This window comes from Aspergillus thermomutatus, assembly GCF_002237265.1.
Source record: "Aspergillus thermomutatus strain HMR AF 39 chromosome Unknown NODE_95, whole genome shotgun sequence".
NCBI classification, from domain to species: Eukaryota; Fungi; Ascomycota; class Eurotiomycetes; order Eurotiales; family Aspergillaceae; genus Aspergillus; species Aspergillus thermomutatus.
The window spans coordinates 24,553-50,821 of NW_020798144.1; the positions used below are offsets into that span (position 1 = coordinate 24,553).

Sequence of the window (26,269 nt, forward strand, 5' to 3'; positions counted from 1 at the left end):
CAGCCAAAGGGAATGCTATGTCCCAACCATGGAAGCCAGTAGGGGACCACCCTTACTGATCTTGGGAGTCCTGCATCTGTTTTCTTACTAGGCCAGCTTTTGAGGCCAGTAATGACGCGGGTAGCGAGACATGAGAAGAGCAGAAGAGCCAGCAAGGTCGGCCATATCAACTCTCGGCCATCGTCCATAGACAACTGTAGCAAGCTACTTGGGGTTAACCTATGTTTTCCCATGATCCCCATCCGATGAAACCGAACAGAAGCTGTAAAGGGGAAACTGGCAATGGAGGGAATGCTGAAAGACTAAGAGAGGTGTAACAGACATATGAAGACAAACCAACAGAAATGGTCAAGTAGGCAAAAAAACCACTGTTTCTATGTTGGAAGCAGAGTTACTTAATAAAAAGAACAATACAATTTCAAGATGGCAAGAAACATTTCAATAATTAATCTACCAAAGACACAAGAAAGCAGATATCCCGATTCTTGCCATCCACAAGATTGTGTAAGCATGGGAACCGTAATTTTACACTGGCCGCTTACTCAGCAGTTTATTTGTAGTTAGGTAGCTTCCTCCTTTGTTAGGGTCAAACACTCAAAGTGCTATCATGAGATGCTTCACTATGTTTCAACCAGCTACGCTCGAGCGGATTTAGAATCTGAATCTGACTCCATTGATATAGTATATACTCCGTATACATCATTACATCATAGGACATACCCGTGGACACGACTCATACATCATCAAAATCAATGCTCGCTTCGAAGAATCTTCTGCAGAAATGCGCTTTCTTTCTCATATTTCGCAATCTTGTTTTGCGAACTGTACACTTTGTTGAGCAACCATTGGATCCTGGCTGTGAGTTCCCGCGGCTGCTTAGGCAGAGACCCTAGCAGGCTGAGTTCTTCCTCGTATTTCCCAATGCTCTTATTCTCTTTGTTGATCATCTGTGATATGATTGCAAGGTCCATGCGACTGCTCAAGGCTTTGTTCTCAGTGACCTGCTTGAAGGCTGCGCGAAGAACGGGCTTTCCAGGTCGGATTGTCTGGGGGCAGCCGTTGATGGAGGCGATTGAAATGAGTTCGGCGTGCTCGAGAGCGCGAAGGGTGATCTCGCCATTCTCTTTGAAGAGATCGGAGAGAACAACTTCATTGTATGACAAAGCACCGTCTTTGGACTCTGCGAGCCTTTTGATCAGATACCAAGCCTGTTCGTGGGTCCACGACTGCTCGATAGTCTCCGGGGTCAAAAGGAACATCTTGAGAATTTCAGATGCCGACTGTTCAATAATGCGGTTGACAGCGCCTTGAGCTTATGTTAGTAATCGATCATAGAGCATGGCCGGTACTCTTGACGTACCTCGCGGTGTCTCTCCTGCCTCAATACGGTGTGCCATGAATTCAAGATCTGTCACCCTGCCTCCCAAAATCTGAATGCAGGCGTCTAGGTCCTCCAGCTCTTCAGCCCGTCGTGGTTGAGTGTTCCCATCCTTTGTCTCATATGCCAAGTGATTCAGAACAAACTTCCTGCCGACCTCCAGAGAACAGTCACCCAGGGTAATTGTGCGGAAAACCGAATTGGGCAAAGCTTTGCTCAAAGGTTTGGCGTACGAGACATCGGTCGTCAGAAATATGACGTGAGCAATGTTTCCGGCCGTCAGGCTAGCGGCCCACTCGGTGATCTTGTCGTACACGACGCTGTTCTCGGAAGCATTGTGCAGGTAGTTGTCGATTATCACCACTGGGCGAAGCTCGGGATGAGCCTCAAGATACTCTTCATCGGTCAAATGCGAGTCCTTGTCATTTTTCTTTCTGTGCTCCAAGGTCACTTTCTTCAGAGCGGTAGCCGTGTTTTGCCAGATGTTGCTCAGCTGGGCGTCCAGCGTCTCCGAGAACCCTGCCTTGGTTCCAATCATCCCCTGTGCCGCGAGATCGATAAAGCTGCTGATGCTGTTCATCCATGAGAAAACCGGCCGGTAGCCTACCTGACTGGCTGCCCTGGCAATTTTCGCAGTGTCACCCCGTGCGTCTTGGATTTGTTTACAGTCGATGACTATCTTATATTTGTAATTGACCAGAGCCCGGTCCAATACAAGCTCCCGCTTGCCCGAGCCACGGGGTCCATGAACAACGATGAAAGTTTCCACGTTCTCCATCAGCCAGGATTGCAGTCGAGTAATGTCGTCCTGACGGTCCTCCCATATGGCCGTGAGCCCGCGAGGATCCGCCCCTTTGCGACCAAAATAGATGATGTTTGCTTTGTTGACCTGGTTGCGGATCCATTGCATCGCACCATCCTCTTCTTTCTGAAGTGTCGACTTTACTTTCAGTTTGATGAAAAATGTCCGCATTGGATCGAAGATGGTGACGGTGATGGCGGCCAAGAGGGCGGCGAGCACAGGAATCACGATCCTGGGATGACTCAAAAGCCAGTCCTTGATCATGGACAGCTTGATCTTCCGTTCGTACTTGATCTTGAGCCGAGTACCAGATTTGCCGCCACCCTCTTGTTCTGGGACAGTGAACCCGTGCATACAGTTCTTCGCCATGCCAGCGTACATGGGCCGAGAAAATTCCACAAAGGCGTATCTGGGCGTGACCTTTGAGTCTGACGGTTGTTTATCTATGTCTCTGATCTTCCCGTAGGGACGAAATAGAGTATATAGAGTCTCCGTACTCAGGTCTGCCGCTGATGCTTCGGGAGAGACAGGGTGGAACGCAACCTTAAGGCGCGGGCTTGGAATGCGATAGAGATCTTCTATCCAAGGCCTTCCAATGACCCGAGATACTTTGACTTCTTGAAAGGGATTGAACCAAGGCCTAATGGGATGCTCTCTCAGATTCTCTTTGATAGAGGCTTCAATGTCGGCGTCGTCGACATTGCTTCGACGGGTGTACTTGACAAACGCGCCGCCTTCCCTGAACCGCGGAACGACCTGTTTAACTTCGATATTGAGGTTCTCTGGAACCACTCGTTGGATGATCTGAAAAGTATCCGATGCCGCCCAATGCGGTCTGTTGATGCGCTTCACGGTCTCCTCGTAGGACCGCATACCACTGAGCGGACCCAGCAGCAGCCATTGTAGTTTTGACGGAAAGATATCTATTTTTTAAAATAATGAGTTAAGCGTAGCGATGAGACATGGAAGATAGGCAAGATCCTCACTATTTACAAAAAGGAGTCCCTCATCTTCTTTCAGATCAATGTGTCCTGTCTCGAGCCATGACACTGCAGGTGAAGTACTCAATCTTGCATAGCGGACTCGAGTCAGTTGTGTAGGAGGAGGTTTGCAGGGTAGAGGGGTCTGGCAGATTCGCGGTACCAAACCCGGGATTCGAGTTCGTATCATAGTAGCGACGATGACATACTTCTTCGAAGATTGGAGAAGAGTGTTGCAGAAGATGTTCAGGGTGGAATGATGTACATACAAGGGTACATCTCTATGAGGGGAAGCTTGGTCCCTTCTTATGACGTCGATGATGGTTGCACGTGTAACGCCAATACAGCTGGTAACAACATTTATTACACAAATGTCAACGAGTTGCTCGAAATTACCGTTACAGCGCGTTTTGCGGGACGAGCTGCGAAATTTACACCTCCGAAGATGATCGTTTTTTGCATTAAAATGTGTACTCAGCGGTAATCTTCATATTTTCATGTATTGATGTTGATAACTCGACTCACAAGACAAAAGAGATCTCTCCGTCCCATAATCCCTCAGCACACGATAACGTCGTAATGGGCTGGCTTTGGAGATCATCCCCCTCGAAGGAGGAACCTCAAGCGACCTCCTCTATGCCTTCTTTGTCCAACAATGCGGCGCCGCAGCCATCACCCGCAGCAGAGACCCCAGGCATCACCACGCCATCGTCGCAGTCTCGGCCCTTGAGTCGCGAGGAACAAGCGGATGCAGAGTTCAATCAGTTACTGGAGAGCTTAAAGGCGGACGTATCACGAACAAAATCACCGCAGCAGTCGCCCAATGTCGCGGAATCTTCCCTATCCCCATCATCACCATCACCGTCGGGCCCTCCGCAACCTCCAGCTTCGATCACCCCCGAGTCTCTTTACCCCGATACCATGTCCTGCCGCTCTGCTTTTGACTACGCGTTTTTCTGTCAGTCGTTTGGAGGCCAGTTTGTGAACGTATACCGCTACGGCGAGCTGCGGTCGTGCAGCGAACACTGGGATAATTTCTGGCTGTGCATGAAGGCCCGGGGAATGGCGGACGAGGAGCGCAAGAAAGTGATTCGGGACCACTACCGGAAAAAGGCCGTCAAGTACAAGACAGGGCCGAGCAGTGAGGATGTCTGGGATCTTCGCAGGGAGCCAGTGCAGCATGCTTTCCAGGGGGATTTTGCCGCACTGGAGAGGGAGATGAAGGCCGAGGAAGAAGCAAGTCGCACGGCTGGTGTGGTATAGAGCCATGTGTCTTCTCTTCTTGTGCCTCTTTCGTACCGTCTGGATTGGATACCTGTCCCCTCTGGGATGATTGTATTATACATTGTGAACCACGGAGTACATCTTATGTTTAGCAACTGGGATACTACTGAATGAATCAAGTCCTATTATCCTTGACTCATCGCTACAGTTTCAAACATGGATAGCTGCTCTTTCATGACTCGACGATTCGGAGAAAGCAAGCTCTCCGTCGGTGACACACACAAAGCATTGTGTCTAGGACAAGGACAAAGAAGATCTACACAGATTTCCTTGTTCTCATTGTTCAACCGGCGTCGAGTCTCATTATCAAGACTCCAAGTCAACGTATGTCTCATATCACTGTCCCAGACATCAGAGGCTCAGCAGACCAACTATGATTATAAAAGCAGAGGAACCGCGCAGCGAACTAATCAAGCTACAACTCAACAATTCCTGCTTTCCCCATTCCCCCAATCCTAGCTTTACAATGAGGTCTCGTCTATCTCGTCTCCTGTTTCTCTTCATCGTCATCATGGACTGCTCACCTTCGCCTCCAAGGCCCCAATCACCACCGTTGTCCCCACCACCACGTCGTTCGCGCAGACGGCGGCGGTTCTCAGACCCCTTCGCGCGCGGCCACGGCTACAACGCTGACAGAGACCACAGTTATCCGCTTGAGCGTGTGCAGTCGCACGGCCAAGGACACAGCGACAACCACGACCAGAGCCAGGAGAATGACGCCCCGCCCGCCAAAAAGACCGTCCGCTGGGGTCCCGTCACCGAGATTGAGAGCTATGCAAGACCCGATAGTGCTGACGCCGTGCCCCCATCATCGTGCGGAGTCGCAGTCAAGTCATGCTTGAAACCGCCCACTGCCTCGGATCAGGAGATGGTCCAGAGGAACCTTCGGGCCATGGTGGACGAGTCCACCAAGCGTCTGGACATGTACTACGACGCCATGGAGTACTTTTCCGGTGACGTGGTTCTGGACGAGGTCATGTGTCAGGACGAGGGACACCTGTTCCAAAAGGCAAGGAGACAATCTTTGAAAGATACGTTCGGCTTCGTCAGGTCGCGATCTCATTCTCCATCCAGGTCCAGCTCTAGAAAATCGCTTTGAAATGGACCAATGCAGACCGAATAGCGAAGTGTCACGACATTTAGGTAGCCTTCTCGTCTGGTTTGTATCAGGAATCAGGATGACCTGGTGATGGGGAAGGTAAGCTCTTATCCCCAATAGAGGCTCTCAGTAACAAAAACGACCCGACGAGTTTCAACTCTTTTCTCGGACAACTCAATGGGCCGGCAGCATTATCAGCCATTCAGAACATCCTCGACGGAATGAAACTGCGGACGGACGAGGTACGTTTTCTTTTTGTCTCTTTCTGCAAAGTTGTACTCAGATCCGAGATCAAACCTCCATCTTGTCAGAGACCGAAATTTTTCTATTTCCTTGTTTTCGGAAGGGTTCTCTTGCAAACACCACAAACAGCACAGAAAAAAATATAGAATGAAATTCAGATTGACGATAGAAAAGGATATGTACATAAAGCATAAGACGTAGAACTTGCGGGAATCGTAAACGCTCCGGCGACACCTTGAATGTTCACCATAAGATCCTGTAAAACGACGCTGCAACCAAAAGCAAACTCGCCTTTTTTCCGAAGAATAATCAGAAAGTGAAGAGCGCGAGATGAAAAGAGTCAGTGAGCCTCCCCTGTCACATCCATGTAATCATGATGCGCCTATCATGGTAGATACAATTGACCACCCTGTACTAGATTTGGGATCGATCAACAAACTTTTCAACAAACGGAAGATATCTTGAATCGTTATCATCATAGAAATAATGTCACAGCCCCGGAGGTTGCAAGGTCACAATCGTCTAGGCGACAACAGTGGTCTCGCTTGTCTGTGGAACCATGTCAATGGCTGGCCGGCGTACGATACCACCAGTCACAGGAAGCTGAGAGCTGGTGCCCGTCAGGAAGCTGTCAACTTCACGAGCACATTGACGGCCTTCGTTGATACCCCTAGATGACAGTGTTAGTTACGATCCATTGGTTTACCCAGCCATGAGTCAATTTTCGCATTGTAGACTTACCAAACAATGAGGGACTGTCCACGGCGGCAGTCACCAGCAGCAAAGACGCCGGAAACACTGGTTGAATAGTGACCTGGAGGCGTCTTGACGTTCTTACGGGCATCGCGCTCAATTTCATCGCCCAGAAGGCGGTCTTCAGGACCAAGGAAACCCATAGAAAGGAGAACAAGATCTGCAGGGAAGAACTGTTCGCTACCCTCAATAGTCTTCATATCCCATCCGCCCGAGGCGCTCTTGGTCCATTCGACACGGACTGTGTTGATACCCCTTACGTGACCGTTACCGTCGTCGACAAATTCAGTAGACATGACACAGTACTCGCGAGGATCCTTGCCCATGTGGGTCTTGACCTCGGAGTGACCGTAGTCAACCCGGTAAATACGGGGCCACTGGGGCCACGGGTTGTCACGGGCACGCTCTGGAGGGGGCTGGGGCAGCAACTCGAAGTTAACAACAGACTTGGCACCATGTCGAACAGAGGTACCAATGCAGTCGTTACCGGTGTCACCACCACCAATGACAACAACGTGCTTGTCCTTGGCAGAGATGTACTCGCCGTCAGAAAGACCCGAATCGAGAAGAGACTTGGTGTTGCGGTGCAGGAACTGCATGGCAAAATGCACACCGTCCAGCTCACGGCCAGGGACCTTCAGATCGCGGGCAACAGTGGCACCAGTGGCGATGATAACAGCGTCATTGCTCTGGCGCAGCGAGTTCAAGGACACCTCGCTGTCAGGGCCAACGGCAGTGTTGGTGACGAACTTGACGCCCTCGGCAGCCATGAGATCGACACGACGTTGTACGATCTTCTTGTCAAGCTTCATGTTGGGGATACCGTACATCAGCAGACCACCAATACGGTCAGCACGCTCGTAGACAGTGACGCTGTGCCCAGCACGGTTAAGCTGGTCTGCAGCGGCGAGACCGGCGGGCCCGGATCCAATAACAGCGACAGTCTTGCCGGTGCGCGTCTTGGGAGGGCGAGGGACCATCCAGCCCATCTCAAAGCCACGGTCGATGATGGCACATTCGATAGATTTAATGCCCACTGGGTCTTCGTTGATGCCCAACACACAGGCGCCTTCGCAAGGGGCAGGACAGACACGACCAGTAAATTCCGGGAAGTTGTTGGTCATGAGCAGGCGGTTGAGAGCATCCTGCCATTGGTTCTGGAAAACAAGCTCGTTCCACTTAGGAATGATGTTGGAAATGGGGCAACCAGTGTCAGATTGGCAGAAGGGGACACCACAGTCCATGCAACGAGCGGACTGGTACTTGAGCTCATCCTCACTGAGACGGCTCGACAGCTCGGCCCAGTCCCGGGTACGAGTAGCCGGGTTGCGGTATTTCTCGCTGCGCCGGCTGTACTTCATGAAACCCCTCGTCTTGTCAAGAATCAAAGCGGACCTCTTCTTCTCAGTCTTCGAGTCGCTCACACTGTCTTCAATGTCCAGCATCTCGGCCTTCTTGTCCTCTCCTTCCGTCTTGGGCTTGGGCTTTTCGGCAGGAGTGCTGGGAAGCTGGGGGATAGTGAATTCGGCCTTCTTAGCAGCAGCGGCCTTGGCAGCTTCCTCGGCCAGAATGCGCTTGTAGTCAGTAGGCAACACCTTGACAAAGTGGGGAAGAGCACGGGTGAAGTCCAGAAGGATACGAGCGGCCAGTTCTGAGCCAGTGTAATGGTGGTGGTCCTCGATCAAACCGCGAACAAAGGCGATCTCAGCAGGGTCTTCCAGGCCCGAAACTTCGACCATCTCCATATTAATCTTGGAGAGGAAATCCTGGTTCATGTCCAAGACATAGGCGATACCACCGGACATACCAGCAGCGAAGTTACGACCGGTCGAGCCAAGAATGAGCACACGACCACCAGTCATGTACTCACAACCATGGTCACCAACACCTTCAACGACAGCAGTAGCACCGGAGTTACGAACAGCAAAACGTTCAGCGGCGACACCACGGAAGTAGCAGGTACCCCGGGTAGCACCGTAAAGACAAGTGTTGCCGATAATGATGTTCTCCTCGGCCTTGTAGGCAGCACCGCGAGGCGGATAGACAATGAGACGACCGCCAGAAAGACCCTTGCCCACATAATCGTTGGCGTCACCCTCAAGTTCGAGAGTAATACCAGGAGCAAGGAAAGCACCAAAGGACTGACCAGCAGAGCCCTTGATGTTGGCGTGAATAGTGTCTTGAGGAAGGCCGGCTCCACCATAGCGGCGACTGACCTGGTAAGACAGAGTAGCGCCCAGGGCACGGTCAGTGTTGACAATATCACACTCAATTCTGCAAGGCAATCCCTTCTCCAGAGCCAACTCGGACTCCGCAATCAGCTTGTTGTCAAGGCGGGTGTGCAGACGGTGATCTTGCTTGCGGACATTGTAAGTAGCCACGCCGGGACGAAGAGAGTGAGCGGGAGTCAGAATGAGGGAGAGGTCAATTCTCTCCTGCTTAGCAGTGCGAATGTCCTCCCTGACCTTGAGCAACTCAGCACGTCCAACCATCTCGTTGACCGTGCGAATGCCCAGCTTGGCCATGATAGCACGCATCTCATTAGCCACGTAGTAGAAGAAGTTGATCACGTGCTCGGGTGTACCCTTAAACTTTTTGCGGAGTTCGGGATCCTGGGTTGCGATACCAACAGGACAAGTATTCAGATGGCATTTCTAACAAGAGCAAAAAAGGTTAGCGAGACAAACAATAAGGAGCATCAAGAGGGTAGACTCACCCGCATCATGATGCAACCAAGAGCGATCAAGGGAGTTGTGGCGAAACCGAATTCTTCGGCACCCAGCAAACAGGCGATCGCGATATCACGACCGGTGCGAATTTGACCGTCAGTTTGAACCACAACACGACCACGCAGATCATTGAGGACCAGGGTCTGATGGGTCTCGGCGAGACCCAGTTCCCATGGGAGACCAGCGTACTTGATACCAGTCCAGCGAGAAGCACCAGTACCACCATCGTGACCAGAGATCAGAATATGATCAGCCTTGGCCTTGGCGACACCGGAGGCTACGATACCGACACCAACCTCAGACACCAGTTTCACGGAAACACGGGACCGAGGATTGGAGCACTTGAGATCATAGATAAGCTGCTTCAGATCCTCAATTGAGTAAATGTCGTGGTGAGGTGGAGGCGAGATAAGACCGACACCGGGAGTGGAGTAACGAGTGTGGGCAATGGGACCGACGACCTTGTGGCCGGGCAGCTCACCACCTTCTCCAGGCTTAGCGCCCTGGGCCATCTTGATCTGCAGCTCATCGGCATCAGCGAGGTAGTGGGAAGTCACACCGAAACGGCCGGAGGCAATTTGCTTGATGGCAGACCGCATGGTGTCACCATTCTCCAGTCGCTTGCTACGCTCAGGGTCTTCACCACCTTCACCGGTATTGGATTTACCACCAAGACGGTTCATGGCAATGGCCAATGTGGAGTGAGATTCCATGGAGATAGATCCGTACGACATGGCACCTGTCACAAAACGACGGACGATTTCAGTCCAAGGCTCAACCTGGTCGATAGGAATGGGGCTCCGTTGCTCGAAATCGAACTCAAGCATACCACGCAGAGTGCAGTTCTTGATCTGCTCATGCGCGGCCTTGGCATAAGCCTCGTAAGACTTGTCATTCTTGGTGCGGACAGCATCTTGGACATTGGCGATGCTGACGGGATCGTTGATGTGCGCCTCACCTCCATCACGCCAGTGGTACTCGCCCGATTCAGGAAGACCGGGAATTTCAATGATGGAGCGAGATGGGTAACCGCGTTCGTGGAAGGCATATGCATCCTGAGCGATCAGCTCAAAAGTCAATCCACGGATACGGCTCGCAGTTCCAGCGAAGCATCGGTCAATGACGCTGTCATCAATACCAAGAGCCTCGAAGATTTGAGCACCCTTGTATGATTGCAGGGTAGAGATACCCATCTTACTCATGACTTTCAGGATGCCGCCATCGCAAGAAGCCTTGTAGTTCTCAATGACCTTCTCATCGGAAAGTTGCTTGCGAATCAATTTCTCCCGGTTCATCTTGAGAATACACTCCATGGCCAGGTAGGGGTTGACGGCATCAGCGCCATAACCAACCAGGACACACATGTGGTGGACTTCACGAGCCTCAGCAGTTTCGACAACGAGAGCCGCAAGTGATCTCCACTTGTTGCGGACCATGTGATGGTGCACAAGACCCGTAGCGAGCAATGCGGACACAGGAACTCGGTCCGCGGAGGTTGCGCGGTCAGAGAGGACAATGATCTTGTCACCGTTCTGAATTGCCTCGGTGGTAGCATCGCAGATGGCATCGAGGGCCTCGAGGTAACCAGGGACACCCTTATTCTTCTCGAAAGTGATGTCGATGATCTTCACCGTCCAGTCCTTGTGGACCTGGCTGATGTTCTTGATAGCATTAAACTCGGGGATGCTTAAGATGGGGGAGGGAAGGCGCAGACGGTTGCACTGCGAGGCATCCATCTCCAAAAGGTTGCCCTGAGGACCGACATAGCACTCGAGAGACATGACAACAGCCTCCCGAATAGGGTCAATGGGAGGGTTGGTGACTTGAGCGAAGAGCTGGCGGAAGTATTCGTAAAGAAGGCGAGGCTGCTGCGCCATGCAGGCCAATGGAGCATCGTTACCCATTGAACCGAGGGCTTCCTTCGAATCCGCAGCCATGGGACCGAGAAGCAGACTGACCTGCTCGAAGGAATAACCGAAGGCCTTGAGCCGGGGGTCATTTTGAACAGTGGTGTCGTCGAGTGTGTAACTAAGATCCACATTCTGTTCAAGCAACTTCTGATTGATGTCAGGCAGTTTCAAAAGTTCCTTGTCAAGCCATGTGGCAAAGTCCTGACGGTGGGCGACAGTTTGCTTCAGTTCAGCATCATCGATGATACGACCGGCCACAGTATCAACCAGAAGCATCTTTCCAGGCTGCAGACGGCCCTTTTGGACGACTCTTTCAGGGTCAATTTCCACGGCACCGACTTCCGAGGCACAGATAATACGGTCATCATCGGTCACATAGAAACGGCAGGGACGCAGACCGTTGCGGTCCAAGTTCGCACCACAGTAACGTCCATCAGAGAAAGTGAAAAGGGCAGGTCCATCCCAAGGCTCCATCTGACAAGCAGCCCACTCATAGAAGGCAGCTTTGGCAGGGTCCATGGCCGGGTTATCCTGCCAAGCCTCGGGAATCATGATCATGACAGCCTCGGGCAGAGAAAGAACACCGTTGATCATCAGCAACTCTAGGACATTATCGAAGGCAGCCGAGTCAGAGCCACCGTCTTCGACGATCGGGTACAGAGAATCCAGCTCGTCACCGAAAATGTCAGACTTAAGAAGGCCTTCTCTGGCTCTCATCCAGTTCTTGTTTCCGCGCAAGGTATTGATTTCACCGTTGTGGGCGGCCCATCGCAGAGGCTGTGCGCGGTCCCAAGATGGGAATGTGTTGGTAGAGAATCGGGAGTGAACGAGGGCGAAGTGCGCCTCGTAATCGACATTGACGAGATCATGGTAGTACTGGTACACCTGAACAGGGGCCAATTGACCCTTGTAGATAATGTTTCGGTTACTGAGGGAGCACAGATAGAACCAATTGGCGAGACCAATGACGTGAGTGGCACGTTTCCGGAGAACGTAGAGCTGGCGCTCGAAAGTCCTCTCGTCGAACGACTCAGGATCGGTGATTTCCGGCTTGTTTCCCTCACCATATGCGGATTTCAAGACCACAAACGGCTGCATGATGATAGGCTCTCTGGACAGAGCAGCAGGACCCAAGATGGTCGAGTCGCGAGGGACCTCACGCCACCCCAGCACGCGCAGACCGAGAGATTCTGCGATTTCCTCGAGCTTGGCGGTAGACTCCTGAAGAGACTCCTGATCGGGCTTGAAAAACAAATTACCGACGGCATACTGGCCCAGCGGAGGAAGGTCAACGCCGACTTCTCGGGCGAAGTTCTTGATGAAAAACTTGTGTGGAATACTGGTCATAACACCGGCACCATCACCATCTCGTGCATCAGAACCGACGGCTCCTCGATGCGTCATGTTGCAAAGCAGATTGCGGGCTGTCAATGAAGAAAAGAGGTTAGCGAGCTGTTACTCGACCGTGCTCGCTGGCGATTACCAAGGAGTGATCCTACCATCGCTGACAATTTTGTGACTTGCTTTGCCCTTGATGTGACTGGATAACCGCAGAAGTCAAGTTAGTCAATGCTGATTCTGGACCATCTCTGACCTGGAAATCACATCCATGGATAATCTGGGAAACATACGCAGCAAAGCCTACACCGCAAGCATCCTTCTCATATTCGGGGTCATAGAGACCCTGCCTCTCGGGCAAAGTATTAGCCCAGCCATAGCCACGCTTTGGCTGGTACTCCGAATATTCGTTCGGTTTCTGCTCTTCAACTATATTTTGGCCATAGAGTTCCTGCAAATTAAGACCCATTCTTCCGCCGGCGACCGACAGAGAATGGAATTACAGGGTTAGGAAGCTGTCGCTGTACTGGAGTCTGGGAATAGGGACGTCGCAGACAAGAAGACCGTGGCGGGGCGGCCGTCGAGTAGCTGTATAGAAAAGGAAGATGCGTCTAGACTGTCGTCACAGGTTATCCGGGGTCAAAAACGCGGGTTCTAAGGGAGAGTAGGGAGGCTTGGATGGTGTTTGACCCAGCGTCTAACTCCGAGAGAGATGGTAAGAGGAGAGCAGAGAAGGAGGAAAGAAAAGGGAGATCAGAAAATAAATGAGGGGGGAGGGGGGGAGAAATAGCCAGAGGCAGAGAGGAGCGGGACGACCAAGCCTGCAGGGTAAGGTATCCAGTCGTACCTCCGTGGTGAATAACGATACACTGGTACCGTACGGGAGGGAGAGGTCCGGGGAATCCACCACAAGACTCCGACGGGCGATGGGACTCTGGGAGTAGTTTCTGGTAAGTAGGTACCTATATAATTTCGTATGGCTGCTGCTGAGTATAACGAATTGGAAGAACACTACTGCTAGGCAAGTTCTAGGTAGTAGGTAAGGAGGAATCAATGTCGGTAAGAATGGTGGAATTTGCTACTGGGGAACTGGGATATGTCAATGAGGACTTCCACCGTGGCGAAATGCAGTTTATCACTATTTACTATTTAGTATCTACCTTAGTCTTTACGGGTAGGATGTAAGGCATTGTGTCCAGTATTTTAGTGTATTCCCTTAGAGTAGGATGACAGGCGACAGGGACAAACAGAGCCAAGTCAATAGTACGATTTGTGAATACTATTGCCTGGGACAAAAGAACCCGAGTACTGGCAGTCATGGATTGTTCTTCGAAGATTAATGTCCACTGTAGTTCTCGCCGGAAAAAGGTACCTACATTTGCTTTTTCTTTGCGCCCGTTCAATCCCGCTTCGGGTGAGACGCTGTTTCTTCTAACCTACAGAGTACAACCTCCCAGAGCAAGAGAGGAGCGTTCTCGGCACTTGCCATGTTGATCAGAAGGGCTTTTATAAATATGATTTTCGAGGAAGATCACGGTTTCTATAATCCCTGCCAAAGAGATGGTCAGGACATATGGAGTACACCATATCCCATAAATTTCGGAGATGGAGGCGAAGCATGAGCAGCAGAGCAGGTAGGCCAGCACCCAGTCCATCATGGATTCTCCCCAGGTAGGTTAGGTTGTTCCAACAGAAGAAAGATAAGACATCGTCCACCAATCAGAAGAGTGGCTTTTCAACCTTGGCCAGACAGATTAGGTTTCCACTACGTCAAGATCCAAACCCGGTGGGGCACATGGGCCTTAGCTTCTGACTGTCGATGATTCTTAAAAAATAAAAGCAGAAGAAGACGACGCTAGCGCATGAGTTTGGTTCAATTGATTTCCCACCCGAGCCGAAATACAATACGCCGTTTGGTATGGAGTGGTATCCATGCCTGTGGTCCATTCAGGATGGACATATTCATAAACGCCCTTGCCCGTTCTTCAACATTGATTGGATGACGGAATTTTGCCTCGGAACGATCATCTGGATGTGATTGACCCCGATCTGGAGTAACATTCTTTCCCTACCTAGGTACTTTACATCCATAGATTGGCAAGTCCATCCATCAGCCTCGAAAGTCGTATGAATACTAGTCATTGGCGAATAGTGTCTGCTTGGTGGCACGTCTAATCGTCACTGATTCTGATTGATTTCTTCGGCCTGACAAGAAGGCGGCATCTATTGCGCATACTCTATGCAAAAGCAAGGTGACGAGATTTGACGATTCTATGGCACGTTTTTCCATATCAATCGCTCTGATACTGGAGATCATATACGAAGAAGGTAATTGGTGATGGTAACTCGGACTGCAGTAGACCAATTCGGTACGGTTCATTCGTCCGCGTAAAATTAATTATATGCACCATGCAAAGGGGCAATAAATGTTTTCACGGGCTTCAGTTCTTCCCTAAGGAGATCCTGGCTTTGAGGTGCTTGCAGTCATTAATGATTATTAGATTTAGCAGCATGAATGGCCGCATGGCGTGGTAAGCTGGTAACCAACTAGGTGCCGCTAATGTGGGGCAGTACAAGGATATAGTTGCTTGTCCTCTAGTTGAGGATGGTTAATTATTATCTACCTTAGGTGTCTATACGCGACCTTACCGCTCATCAGGCAGGAAGAGGGCATGCTCATGGGTCTTGGTTGAGCGTTCATTGACGCAGCAAGGATCTCATCTGCAGGTTTATAATTGGTAAGTTTATGGAGTGAAGAGTAAAACATCCCATCGGGCGAGAGAAGAGAAAGGAGAGAGAAAAAAAAAATTTAGTACAAAGTTGCACCCGAAGGATTTTGGTGAAAAGCCACCGGCCGACAACAGCGTGCACTGAGCGATAGATGGCCTCGAAATCCAGCCTTACCTCAGGAAGTGTCGACTCCAAGCGCTGGCAATGGCATTAATTTTATCGCTGAATGCTGACTGACCAGTGGCTGGCTAATGGCCACATGTGCCGTCAATCCGTCACACTAAGTTGCATTACAGCCAGCATGGAGTACCCCACGCTGAACATCAGCACAAAATGATCATATTTGACGGAGCAGATTTCCTCTGTTAGTCTGTTAGGAGGAAATAGTCTGGTTTTCAAATGGCAAAGTGGTACAGAGTAAACAATTCCATGATGCTGAGGTACCATCCATAAGTTGAGTGTACAAGCTCATACCCGACATTACTGCTATGTATTATTACAATAGGTTTCATGATCCAAGTTGCTGAACAAAGCCGGGTAAATTACTGGCACGGAGCAGTTACCGTTGGTCCGTTGCCCTCCATCATTACCTTAGAATTAGAGCCTTGGAGTCGAATGTCCGCCCAGAATAAAGCCTGGAAACCACAACTTCCGACAACGGCCAAGCTAGCGCCTTACCTCTTCCCCCCTGCTTCCTCTCCCTCCCCTTCCTCCGTCCTTTGCTTACCCCTCTCTCAGTCTCTCCCTCTCTGATGTTGACTAGGCATCGCTCACTGTTACTGGTCCTTAGGGAAGAACCCCCGATTTCGGGGCCTCCGAGCAGAAACCAAAATGCTTGCAGATTGGCTTGTTGGAATTTTACCATCTCATTCATTGAGGTCATCAAATGATCCAGCAGCTTATCGCGCTTCAATGTAATTAATAATCTACTCCATACATAGATTCAGCTCCGACCCCATATTTTCTCGTACAAACGTACCAGAGGTCTCTTAAAATGAATCATAACATTGTTTTGTTCATATTCCAACCAGGCCAGACCTTAGTCCATAATCATAATCCATTACGGAGTATTCCTGGTTCATGGCTATGTGGGATTGTGGACTACGAACTCCAGAATCCTGAGATGCACACCCGGGGAAAACCCACTTTTTCCCCCCCTCCTTCCCTCCTCCCCTTGACGTTGAATGACCCCGTCCAATAGGCGTGATGGAATTAGCCAGCACCCCGGAATACGAGCGGCACGCAACTGGTGGATGATGCACTGATCCATGGCTTATGCATGCATCGCAATCCCTGCTAATTTTCCATATGATTGAGTTTCGGATTTACCAGTGTGGGCTTGTCAATCCCGACTCACACGCGCGATAAGAGCTTAATTGAGGAAATGTGATCATAATAATAATACATAAATCAATCGATTTCCAATCTCTCTGATTGTCTGTAAGTCCATCTACTCCGTACCTAGGCTACGGTGGGTGCCAGTCCACCCAACACGTTCAAGATATGGGTCTTCTCGCCCCTCGGTTACCGATATTCATCAAGGAGACAGGATGGTTGACCCTCTCGAGTCTTCGATCATAGCGAACACAAGCAACAGTGAAGAGCTATGATTTACTCGATAATGGGTTGTAATCGACTCTGATCTGTCGATCATCACACCCATGCTGTCGCCTTTACTCTGCGACAGACAAATAGATTCCAGGACCGTTCGGCCGATTGATGGACTTCTTTCAGGATACTTTTCCCCTTTCAGATTGAGGCCGTTTGAATGTCCACCTACTGACGAACAATCTACAACGACGGGAAGGGTGAACGAATCATATCGCCTATTGTGATGACTCCCGAATGCAGACGAAGTCTACTCGGGTCTCAATAATGTGACTCACAACTGTTGACTTATTGGGGAATTCACCAAACAATGCAGCCTGGGAAAATTATTATTGGGCCTGGCAAAGAAGACAGGCCAACCAGCTGCAGCCTCATGATGCAGACTGCAGGACCCCTTCAGACCTGTGAGCTGTCCTCTATTTTTCCAGCTCTCCAATTGTTCCAGTTCTCTTGAGTCGGGTAAAATACGATACAGCAGATTACCACAGGCATCATGTGACCCAGCGGAGTGCCAATGTTCCCGTCTTCCGGAAAATCCCGAGGTTTCCTGACCAGTCTTGTCCGCTTTGGGTTCACCGGAAGTGGTGAGGTTGATGGAGCGGAAGACTGCAACTCTTCGGGAATTTACGGAAAGCCCTTTGCAACGCCCGAAATCGGCCCTCATGCTCCAGAGTCCAGGGAACTCGGAATAATGACTCCAAAGTCCCAAGTACGGCACTGAGAATAGATACTTACAGAGAGGGCGGTATGCATGGATGGCTGCACTATTTGATTACCAACAGTTTCGAATTGAAATGGGGGCCATCTTGAATCTCGCCCCTAGATCCTCTGATTCCCCAGTTCATAGCTCGCTGGTTTACAGCTATGATTCTTTTCAGCGCAGCAATGCAATATTACGACCAACTTGCCGCACCATTGCTCGTCTTTCTGTTCTCGGACAGCTACAACTGGATGATTCACTATCGGAGGAATCTGGCTTCGTGGCATGATCTCTTGCTCAAAGACAGCACAGATTGATATAATACCTGCCACTGTGGTCTGATGGTTCTTGTTTGCTGAAGCATTGCAATTGATCGTCTCCAGACACAATGCAGCGACACAATGCAGCAACACAATGCAATCTCAGTGTGGTGCCATGTCCACTAATTTACTCAATTATGAGCTGAGCAGCATACTCGAGAGTCCTGGAGATCGCCGATAGTTCGTTCAAGCTACTGACGTGATCTCACAGAGACCTGAATTGCTTCTTTCTTTATGACACGACCATCTTTTACAGAAGGCTATGACGAGTAGATAGTTCACTGCAATTCGACGTGCATACCTGACGGTTGCATAGTACCTATAGATTATAATAGTCGACTCGAGCATGTGATGATACTGAAGCCAGACTCTTCTCCAGCTTAACATAAAAACCTTTACTTCGTATATGATATCATCATCTGTGCTATGAAGCTTCTGAAGTTTTGCTCCTTCTAATATATGCTGAACGCCGTAGCCGGGATAGATGAACGAGGCCAATTGTATTCAAAGATGCAGTTTCTTCATTCTCTCTCCTCATCTTCGACTCTCAATGGTAGTTGTACTCAAGCACCTGATGGTTGGATTGTTTTGGCTTTGGAGATACTAAGAAAAGGTTCCCCGCGCGTTAGTGGAGCTTCATTGTTTTCTGTTTTTCGGTTTCTTCTCCGCACTTGCTTTTTATCATTTGAACACATCGTACGTACACTCTATATACAAGTCCAATTGACGGCAGCTGGCGTGTAAGCGACTGTTGGTCCGAGAGAACATTTACACAGAATTACGATATTCCTGCAGAAAGCGGAGGTCCCGTGTGTGCTGGACCTAACCATCCCTGGAGAACCAAGGTTTCCCACGACAGAAGCTTCACTCAAGGGGGAAAAAAAGCCACATATCACCAATAATGCTGTCTCTTCCTCTCATTACGCCCCGCGACGTATGCACATCCCAAATTGCACTGAACCCCCGCGTCCATTGAGAAGATACTAACATCGATCCGGACAGTCACATGAACTCTGGTTCGGCTCCTCTCAATTCCACCGCAGCTCATATCAACACCTCCAGTCGCCCGGGGACGAACCGCAGCACGGCCACCCACGTCGCAATGGACAGAATGGCCCGAATGGACGAGCAGCAGGGACCCCGGGCAACAGCCTGTCGTCATTGCAGCTCGAGGAGCGCGCCCTCCGCGCCCGCAAGAACAACATCGCTTCGTTCGGATACTCGTGGATCAAGCCGGCCGGATGCTCCAAGACCATGCTGGGTATGAAGGAGGAGGAGGCGGAACGGGAGGAGGCCCTTGCGGCCGCTGCGGCTGAGATGGCTGCTGCGGCTGCGGCTGCGGCTGATCCCGGCTTGGACGAGTTTGGGAATCCGATGCATGACCAGGCGGATGATACGGGCATGGAGCGGGATTTGGATGACGATATTCCCGATGCGGATGCGGACGCGGACGGGCTCGTGGAGGAAGGGGAGGAAGGACTGGAAGAGGACGAAGACGTGGATGAGGAGGGATACATGGAGCGGGATCTGGATGATGACATTCCTGAAGCGTTTGCCGACGACGACGACGATGATGATGAAGTCGAGGAGGATGTGGAGGGAAATGTCGACTTTGACAACCAAGCCGATCTGGACGACGAGATCCCTAGCGCAGCAGATGACTACGAGGGCGAAGACATGAGCGACGTAGTCGAGGATGGCGACGAAGAAGCATACGGGATGGAGCGTGATCTGGATGACGAGATTCCCGAGGCAGCCGAGGGTGGATCGGAACAGGAAGAAGAAGAATGGCAGCACACCGACACCGATGCCGAGTTTGACGACGAAGAGGACCAGAGCTTCTTGCATGACCGCTTTGCTGCACAGAACCTTCGAGCCAGCACAACCAGCAGTCGTGGCCTGCCCCCGCCGTCCGCCCGTCGCAGCCGGGAAACGCCAGCCCAGACACGATTTCTACAACGCTGGAGCGGCGGCGGCGACGCGTTCGACTCTAGTGGCATGATGTTCGACGAGGATGATCTCCGTGCGTCGTTGGCAAGCCAAGCAAGCCGCCAAAGTGGCTTTGGCGGATTTCCAAGACGGCCTAGTGGAAGGGATAGTCTTGGATGAGTCTAATCTTCGGATGACAGACGGCTGCGGTTGCCAGGGCCTAAGTATGCATATTTATTGTTTTATATTATCGGGTATTCGGCGTTGGCTATAAGGTCTGGGTTCATCAACAGGACGGAGTTGGTGACTGGGTGTTCATTGGATGTGCAACTTGATTCTACATGATACCTTGTGACTGCTGAGCAGAAGTTGAACAAAGCATACAATATCACTTATACATTTTGAGGAACTCTTGAGTGTCCACCGTTGCACTGGGGCTGCTTATGCCATAAAGACGAAGACTAGTGACGCTGGCTCACTCCTCTTGCCACGGCTGAGAGGACCATCCGGAGTCAATGAGATCTAGAAGCGAACGGAAGACATAACATCTCAATAACACTCTTCCAGTCGAGTTCTGCTCCTGTCCAATGAGATTATATATACACACATGCCTGCAAACAAGATATTACAGTATTCGAGTGAATAGCAGGAGCCACCCTTCAACTCCAAATATGCACTTTCAAGACCACATTAACTCATGCGCCAGGTGACATGACATTGCTGAAAAGAAAGAATAGCAGACTGGCAGAAAACAATAGCGTTAGTATGGCTTTGGCACAGTGTGCAACATACAACGCCGGAGAACGCCACAGAATGGACTATGCAGCAATGGAGTGGTAGACATCATAGGGAGTAAGTGATGTATGTCCACGAGTGTGAATTATTATGTAGGCGTAGGCCAAGGGGCTACATTATGTATTGCGCTGTGCTGTAGAGGCGAGTGAATCAAAACGTGGCTGGACTGAGATGTCGGGAATTATCGTTTGTAGGCAGTTCGTCCGATACAGGGGCCTAAGTCAGCCACACGTATGCGAAGATCAGGAAAACAGCCAGGAAGAAACCCAGCCACGCACGCCAGCCGACACCTGTACGCTCGGCCATTCGCAGCATGCGAGTCATATTACCACGGAGGCGGACGCGAGTGTTGTCGAATGCATCGTTGAGCTCTGAGATGGTAGATGTGTCACGAATTTCATCGCCAATGGCGAGTGTAAGCTGGCAGCAGTATCAGCATCATGTTTGTGAAGTTACTGTGGATAAACCGCAAGGAATGACAGACTCACATCCTTCAACATTTTGACTTTCGCACTGATACCCTCGACCTGGGCGTCATTTTGCGATTCGAGATGGTCGAGGACTGCGTCGGAATATTGGCCCCTTTACCCATGAGCATCAACCCGGCATTGAGCAGGTGTGTTTGCGGGTAAGACTCACTTTGCATTGGGAGTTGCCTTTCTGAAACCACCCGTGGAGCCCCCGTTCATGTGCCCGTCGGCATTCGAGCCAGAGTAGCCCCCATAACCATATCCGCCGACGCTGGCTGGTGAGCGGCTGGCGGGTCGGGAATCACCACCGTAGGAATCGAAGAGAGAAGAGGAGGCGCGGGGATCGCGCTGATGAAGCGAAGAACGTGAAAATCTGTTTGAAATCAAGTTAGTCACTGGGTATCCTGGGACGCCATAGTTATGTGTGAAAAGCGGTCGTACCGTGAAGCCATAACAGGTCGTCGTAAACTGGATGATGATGATGCAATTCAGGAGATACGGAGAATACCGATTGACGCAGGATTCTCACCGCCGGCTAATTTGTGCGCATGGTGATTAGTGTTGGAATATGAGAAGCTTTCAGAATTAGCTTGTATATTTCATCCAGAACTGTATCATTTGAAGGAAGCTTTGCGACCTGCTTGCGGCGAGACAACCGAAACAACAACACGGAGTTGCCACTTGGGTGTCTGTGACTCGCTCAACCGCCGCACGTGAGTGACGACGTACAAAAAGTTGATTGTTTTCTAAGGGCCTCAAATGAATTTGATAAAATAGAAAGAGAGATAGTTTGGATGTTGGAATTCTACGGCTGCTGCAAGTATTGATGCGAGGCTAGGGATGAAAAGAGGGCTGTAGAGATTAGCACCTGATCACATACTAGGTACAGGCTCTCTTGTCTTCGGTGTGAGAACGTTTACAATCTGGTTAGTATCAATTGATTTATTGATTTATTTCATTACAGTATGTGCGCATACTCGAAAGAAGAAAATGATCTCACTGGAATAGAAACAGAAAGCCCCCAATGAACCTACGCCAGCCCTGAATGTCCCATTCACAATTCCCATTCCCAGGATTTTTTGATGGCTCCGTAAGACCTTTTTTAATCAATCGCGCATATCGTTGTCATTAGGTTGGAATTCCTCATCGTCATCGTCCTCGTCGTCCATCTCATCCTCGGCCTTCAGCTTCTCGGCTGCCTCCTGGAAGTCGATGGTCTTGCCTCGTGTCCGACGACCTCCAGAAATGATGTTGTCTTCAGAGATGGGTTCGAGATTGTCGTGGTCATCATCGTCATCATCTGTAGAGGAATGGTTAGCATGATCTAGCTCTTTGAAATCATGCGAATGTTTCCTGAATTTCTCCAAGAAAGAAAAAGAAGAAAAGAGAAGAGAAGAAAATCTGAGTTTAGAGATGCCACATACCGTCCGCCATCTATGAGCAGATAAGTTAGCTTTTGACAGTCTGAGTAGTACATGACTTGGGGTGGAGCGAACTGACCATTTCCTCAGCTTCGCTTTCATCACTGTCCTCTTCCTCATCCATGCTCATTTCTTGAGTAGGCTCCTCAACAGCCTTACCCTTGCCCTTGTCCACGGCGGCCGCATCGGGGGCATTGGCAGCGGGATCGTTGCTGAGAGTAGCCTGGTGGTTTTCGCCCATTGTGATTTGTTTGGATGTGTGTGGAAGCGCAGATATTAGACAAGAAGTAGATGTAGGAAATGAGCAAGTTGGGACTGCGAGAACAATTGCAAGGAGACTTCCAAAAGGGTAGCTTGCAAGGGAAGTACACAAGGACCTTAAGTAGTGTACGAGGTGCAAGGACGGAATTATTGTCGTTAGAGGAATGATAACAACAAGAGCTGCGGAAAGGAAACCAAACACATCAGCCGCAAGGGAGATGCACCTAAGACCTGTCCCTCGAGTCTCTGGGCGCTGATTGGCTAATTGCCGGATTGATCAGCACTGCTCTCCCTTGTGATGCACTATACCTTTTTAGGATTGATTATTAATGGCCTGAGGCTCATCACATCCAGGGATCATAAACGCAGTACTTGGCATTACGTAGCACTGGTGTCAAACACTGGAGCAGACTTACAGGGAGTCTTACAAGGACTATTACATTTACAGAAAAAGCGATTTTGAGAAGATTCCATTGCTCATTAGTTAGGACTTTTCCCACCGAAGTAATTCTGCCATAGCAGACCATCATGCATGGAAACAAACTAGAATCTATGCAGTCATCGCAAAAGAAAAGGATCCCATAAATTCGTAAAACAAGACATGAAAGAAACCCATTATTGCCTGTCCAAATATCACAAGGCGAAGAGAAGAAAGGAAAGACACATCGATGAGCGAAATGTTTAGTCAAGCTCCTCAGGGCGCTCCTCGACCTCGTCAGCAGTGCGGGTAGCACCACCGGGGGCGGCACCGCCAGGTGCGGCACCAGCGGCACCACCGTAAGCAGCGGAGATGATGGGGTTCGCAACGCTGGAGTAAAAGTTAGTATACAGAAACCTAGAATGTAGAAGATGACACATACCTCTCGAGCTCTTTCTGCTGGGACTCGTACTCGTCCTTGGTGGCGGTCTGGTTGCTGTCGAGCCAGCTGATGATCTCATCGACCTTGCTGGAGACCTTCTCCTTATCGGCGTCGCTGATGTTGAGCTTGCCCTCGCTGATGGTGTTCTTGAGGGAATAGGCGTAGGACTCAAGACCGTTCTTAGCCTGGATACGGGAAGCCTCGGCCTCATCCTCCTCCTTGTACTTCTCGGCATCAGCCAGCATGCGCTCAATGTCCTCCTTGGAAAGACGGCCCTTGTCGTTGGTGATGGTGATCTTGTTGGTCTTGCCGGTACCCTTCTCAACGGCAGAGACGTTCATGATACCGTTGGCATCGACATCGAAGGTGACCTCAATCTGGGGAACACCACGGGGGGCAGGGGGAATGCCGGTAAGCTCGAACTTACCAAGGAGGTTGTTGTCCTTGGTACGAGCACGCTCACCCTCGTAGACCTGGATGAGCACACCGGGCTGGTTGTCGGAGTAGGTGGAGAAGGTCTCAGACTTCTTGGTGGGGATGGTGGTGTTGCGCTTGATCAGAGGAGTCATGACACCACCAGCGGTCTCGATACCGAGAGAGAGGGGAGCAACGTCGAGGAGCAGAATCTCGTTGGTGGACTTGGAAGAGGTGTCACCAGACAGGATAGCGGCCTGGACGGCAGCACCGTAGGCGACGGCCTCGTCGGGGTTGATGGACTTGTTGGCATCCTTGTTGAAGAAGTCGGCGACGAGACGCTGGATCTTGGGGATACGGGTGGAGCCACCGACAAGGACGATCTCGTGGACGGAGGACTTGTCGATCTTGGCGTCGCGCAGGACACGCTCAACAGGCTCCATGGTGGAGCGGAAGAGGTCCTGGCAGAGTTCCTCGAAACGGGCACGGGTGATGGAAGTGTAGAAGTCGATACCCTCGAAGAGAGAGTCGATCTCAATGGAGGTCTGAGCGGCAGAAGAGAGGGTACGCTTGGCGCGCTCACAAGCAGTGCGGAGACGGCGGAGAGCACGAGCGTTGGTGGTGAGATCCTTTTTATGAAAGTTAGCATGTAGTTCTCTTGAGGGACGATAGGGGAAGAGGATCTATATCACCCACTTTTTTATGTTTTCTTTTGAATTCGTTTACGAAGTGGTTGACCAGACGGTTGTCGAAGTCCTCACCACCAAGGTGAGTGTCACCAGCGGTAGCCTTGACCTCGAAGATACCCTCCTCAATGGTCAGGAGGGAAACATCGAAGGTACCACCACCGAGATCGAAGATCAGAACGTTACGCTCGCCCTCAGCCTTCTTGTCCAGACCATAGGCAATGGCGGCGGCAGTAGGCTCGTTGATGATACGGAGGACGTTCAGGCCGGCGATGAGACCAGCATCCTTGGTGGCCTGACGCTGAGAGTCGTTGAAGTAGGCAGGGACGGTTATGACAGCGTTGTTGACAGTGCCACCGAGGTAGGCCTCAGCGGTCTCACGCATCTTGGTCAGGACCATGGAGGAGATTTCCTCAGGAGTGAACTGCTTGGTCTCGCCCTTGAACTCAACCTCAATGATGGGCTTGCCGCCCTTCTCGACGACCTTGAAGGGCCAGTGCTTCATATCGGACTGAACCTCAGCATCCTGGAACCGACGACCGATCAGACGCTTGGCATCGAAGACGGTGTTGTGAGGGTTCATGGCGACTTGGTTCTTGGCGGCATCACCGATGAGACGCTCGGTGTCGGTAAAAGCCACGAACGAGGGAGTAGTGCGGTTACCCTGGTCGTTGGCAATAATTTCAATGCGGTCATCTCTGAAGACACCCACACAGGAGTAGGTGGTACCCAGGTCAATACCGACAGCGGGGGCCATTGTGAATGAGAAGTGAGGGGATCGTTAAGACAAAAAGAGGATGTAGGTAGTTCGTGAGAATAGAGTTAGGAGAGAGGTGATTAATGTACAGAGAGCTGAGTCTCTAAGGGGAGGAAAAGAGACAACAGGAAGATAGAGTGTAATTCTAGTGAGAAGATTGTGTGTGAGAGAAAATTGAGCATGAGAGAGGCAGGGAATTGTGCGAGAGAAAACATTGATATAGTGGAGGGCGGTGAGTTCAGCTCCAGCGAAGCTTCTAGCAGAAGGGAGCTTCGATGAGCATCCATAGGGTTCGACGGGCTTCTACCAGGGAAATTAGCTGGATCGGGGCCAATTCTACAGTCGTCGCGATGATTGGTGTCAATTCGAGAATCATCAGGTCATGTTCTGGGCCTTTCTGTTAGGTTACCGGCTATGGTTTTCTGGTCTCCAAGCATCTGGTGGTGAGGATACTAATTCCATGATGTCTTTTTGCTTCCTATTTTTTTCCTTTTTTGGGCTGTGGATGGCGGGGTCGCCAGATGACGTAACGACCTTCTGATTTTTTCTTTCTCTTGTCTCGCCAACATACTACTTTCACTAAGGTACCTATCTACAGAATGAGTATCTAGTTTTATCTATTTAGTGGACAGTGTTTTGATAATATTCAACATCATAATTGCTGTAACGAAATCAATTGATTCAGCAGATAGATAGATCTCCTCGTCATGATGACACTTCGTAGAAAGCCTAATGGAGCAGCAGTTCCGTGGCAGAGACTGTCAGTTCTCCGTGAGTCCCTCTGGTGGGGTATGGATACTTC

At 50.5% G+C, this 26,269-nt stretch overlaps 8 protein-coding genes across 8 annotated transcripts; 3 read left to right on the plus strand and 5 right to left on the minus strand.

The window, feature by feature from the left end:
* Nucleotides 1-749: 749 nt before the first annotated feature.
* yme2 (putative RNA12 protein) lies at nt 750-3,651 on the minus strand (the record flags this gene model as incomplete). Its single annotated transcript, XM_026757218.1, has 4 exons — nt 750-1,306; nt 1,361-3,103; nt 3,167-3,507; nt 3,635-3,651. The coding sequence occupies 4 exons, from the start codon at nt 3,649-3,651 to the stop codon at nt 750-752; spliced, it is 2,658 nt and encodes an 885-aa protein (XP_026614411.1).
* An 88-nt stretch (nt 3,652-3,739) lies between these two features.
* CDV56_103898 (EMI1 family protein) lies at nt 3,740-4,423 on the plus strand (the record flags this gene model as incomplete). Its single annotated transcript, XM_026757517.1, has 1 exon — nt 3,740-4,423. The coding sequence occupies one exon, from the start codon at nt 3,740-3,742 to the stop codon at nt 4,421-4,423; it is 684 nt and encodes a 227-aa protein (XP_026614412.1).
* Nucleotides 4,424-4,955: 532 nt separating this feature from the next.
* On the plus strand, nt 4,956-5,543 carry CDV56_104019 (uncharacterized protein; the record flags this gene model as incomplete). The annotated part of the gene is made up of 1 exon (XM_026757638.1): nt 4,956-5,543. The coding sequence occupies one exon, from the start codon at nt 4,956-4,958 to the stop codon at nt 5,541-5,543; it is 588 nt and encodes a 195-aa protein (XP_026614413.1).
* A 765-nt stretch (nt 5,544-6,308) lies between these two features.
* Nucleotides 6,309-12,985, minus strand: GLT1 (glutamate synthase (NADH); the record flags this gene model as incomplete). Its single annotated transcript, XM_026757778.1, has 5 exons — nt 6,309-6,456; nt 6,528-9,193; nt 9,256-12,602; nt 12,678-12,718; nt 12,810-12,985. 5 exons carry the CDS (start codon nt 12,983-12,985, stop codon nt 6,309-6,311), a joined length of 6,378 nt encoding a protein of 2,125 aa, XP_026614414.1.
* A 5,790-nt stretch (nt 12,986-18,775) lies between these two features.
* Nucleotides 18,776-19,983, plus strand: CDV56_105232 (uncharacterized protein; the record flags this gene model as incomplete). The annotated part of the gene is made up of 2 exons (XM_026758851.1): nt 18,776-18,808; nt 18,877-19,983. The coding sequence occupies 2 exons, from the start codon at nt 18,776-18,778 to the stop codon at nt 19,981-19,983; spliced, it is 1,140 nt and encodes a 379-aa protein (XP_026614415.1).
* An 831-nt stretch (nt 19,984-20,814) lies between these two features.
* On the minus strand, nt 20,815-21,520 carry CDV56_105404 (SNARE domain- containing protein; the record flags this gene model as incomplete). Its single annotated transcript, XM_026759023.1, has 4 exons — nt 20,815-21,018; nt 21,087-21,180; nt 21,238-21,441; nt 21,510-21,520. 4 exons carry the CDS (start codon nt 21,518-21,520, stop codon nt 20,815-20,817), a joined length of 513 nt encoding a protein of 170 aa, XP_026614416.1.
* Nucleotides 21,521-22,174: 654 nt separating this feature from the next.
* On the minus strand, nt 22,175-22,730 carry CHZ1 (histone H2A.Z-specific chaperone CHZ1; the record flags this gene model as incomplete). The annotated part of the gene is made up of 3 exons (XM_026759122.1): nt 22,175-22,368; nt 22,493-22,502; nt 22,569-22,730. 3 exons carry the CDS (start codon nt 22,728-22,730, stop codon nt 22,175-22,177), a joined length of 366 nt encoding a protein of 121 aa, XP_026614417.1.
* Nucleotides 22,731-23,431: 701 nt separating this feature from the next.
* Nucleotides 23,432-25,467, minus strand: hsp70 (molecular chaperone Hsp70; the record flags this gene model as incomplete). Its single annotated transcript, XM_026759219.1, has 3 exons — nt 23,432-23,558; nt 23,611-24,653; nt 24,721-25,467. The coding sequence occupies 3 exons, from the start codon at nt 25,465-25,467 to the stop codon at nt 23,432-23,434; spliced, it is 1,917 nt and encodes a 638-aa protein (XP_026614418.1).
* Between the last annotated feature and the right edge of the window lie 802 nt (nt 25,468-26,269).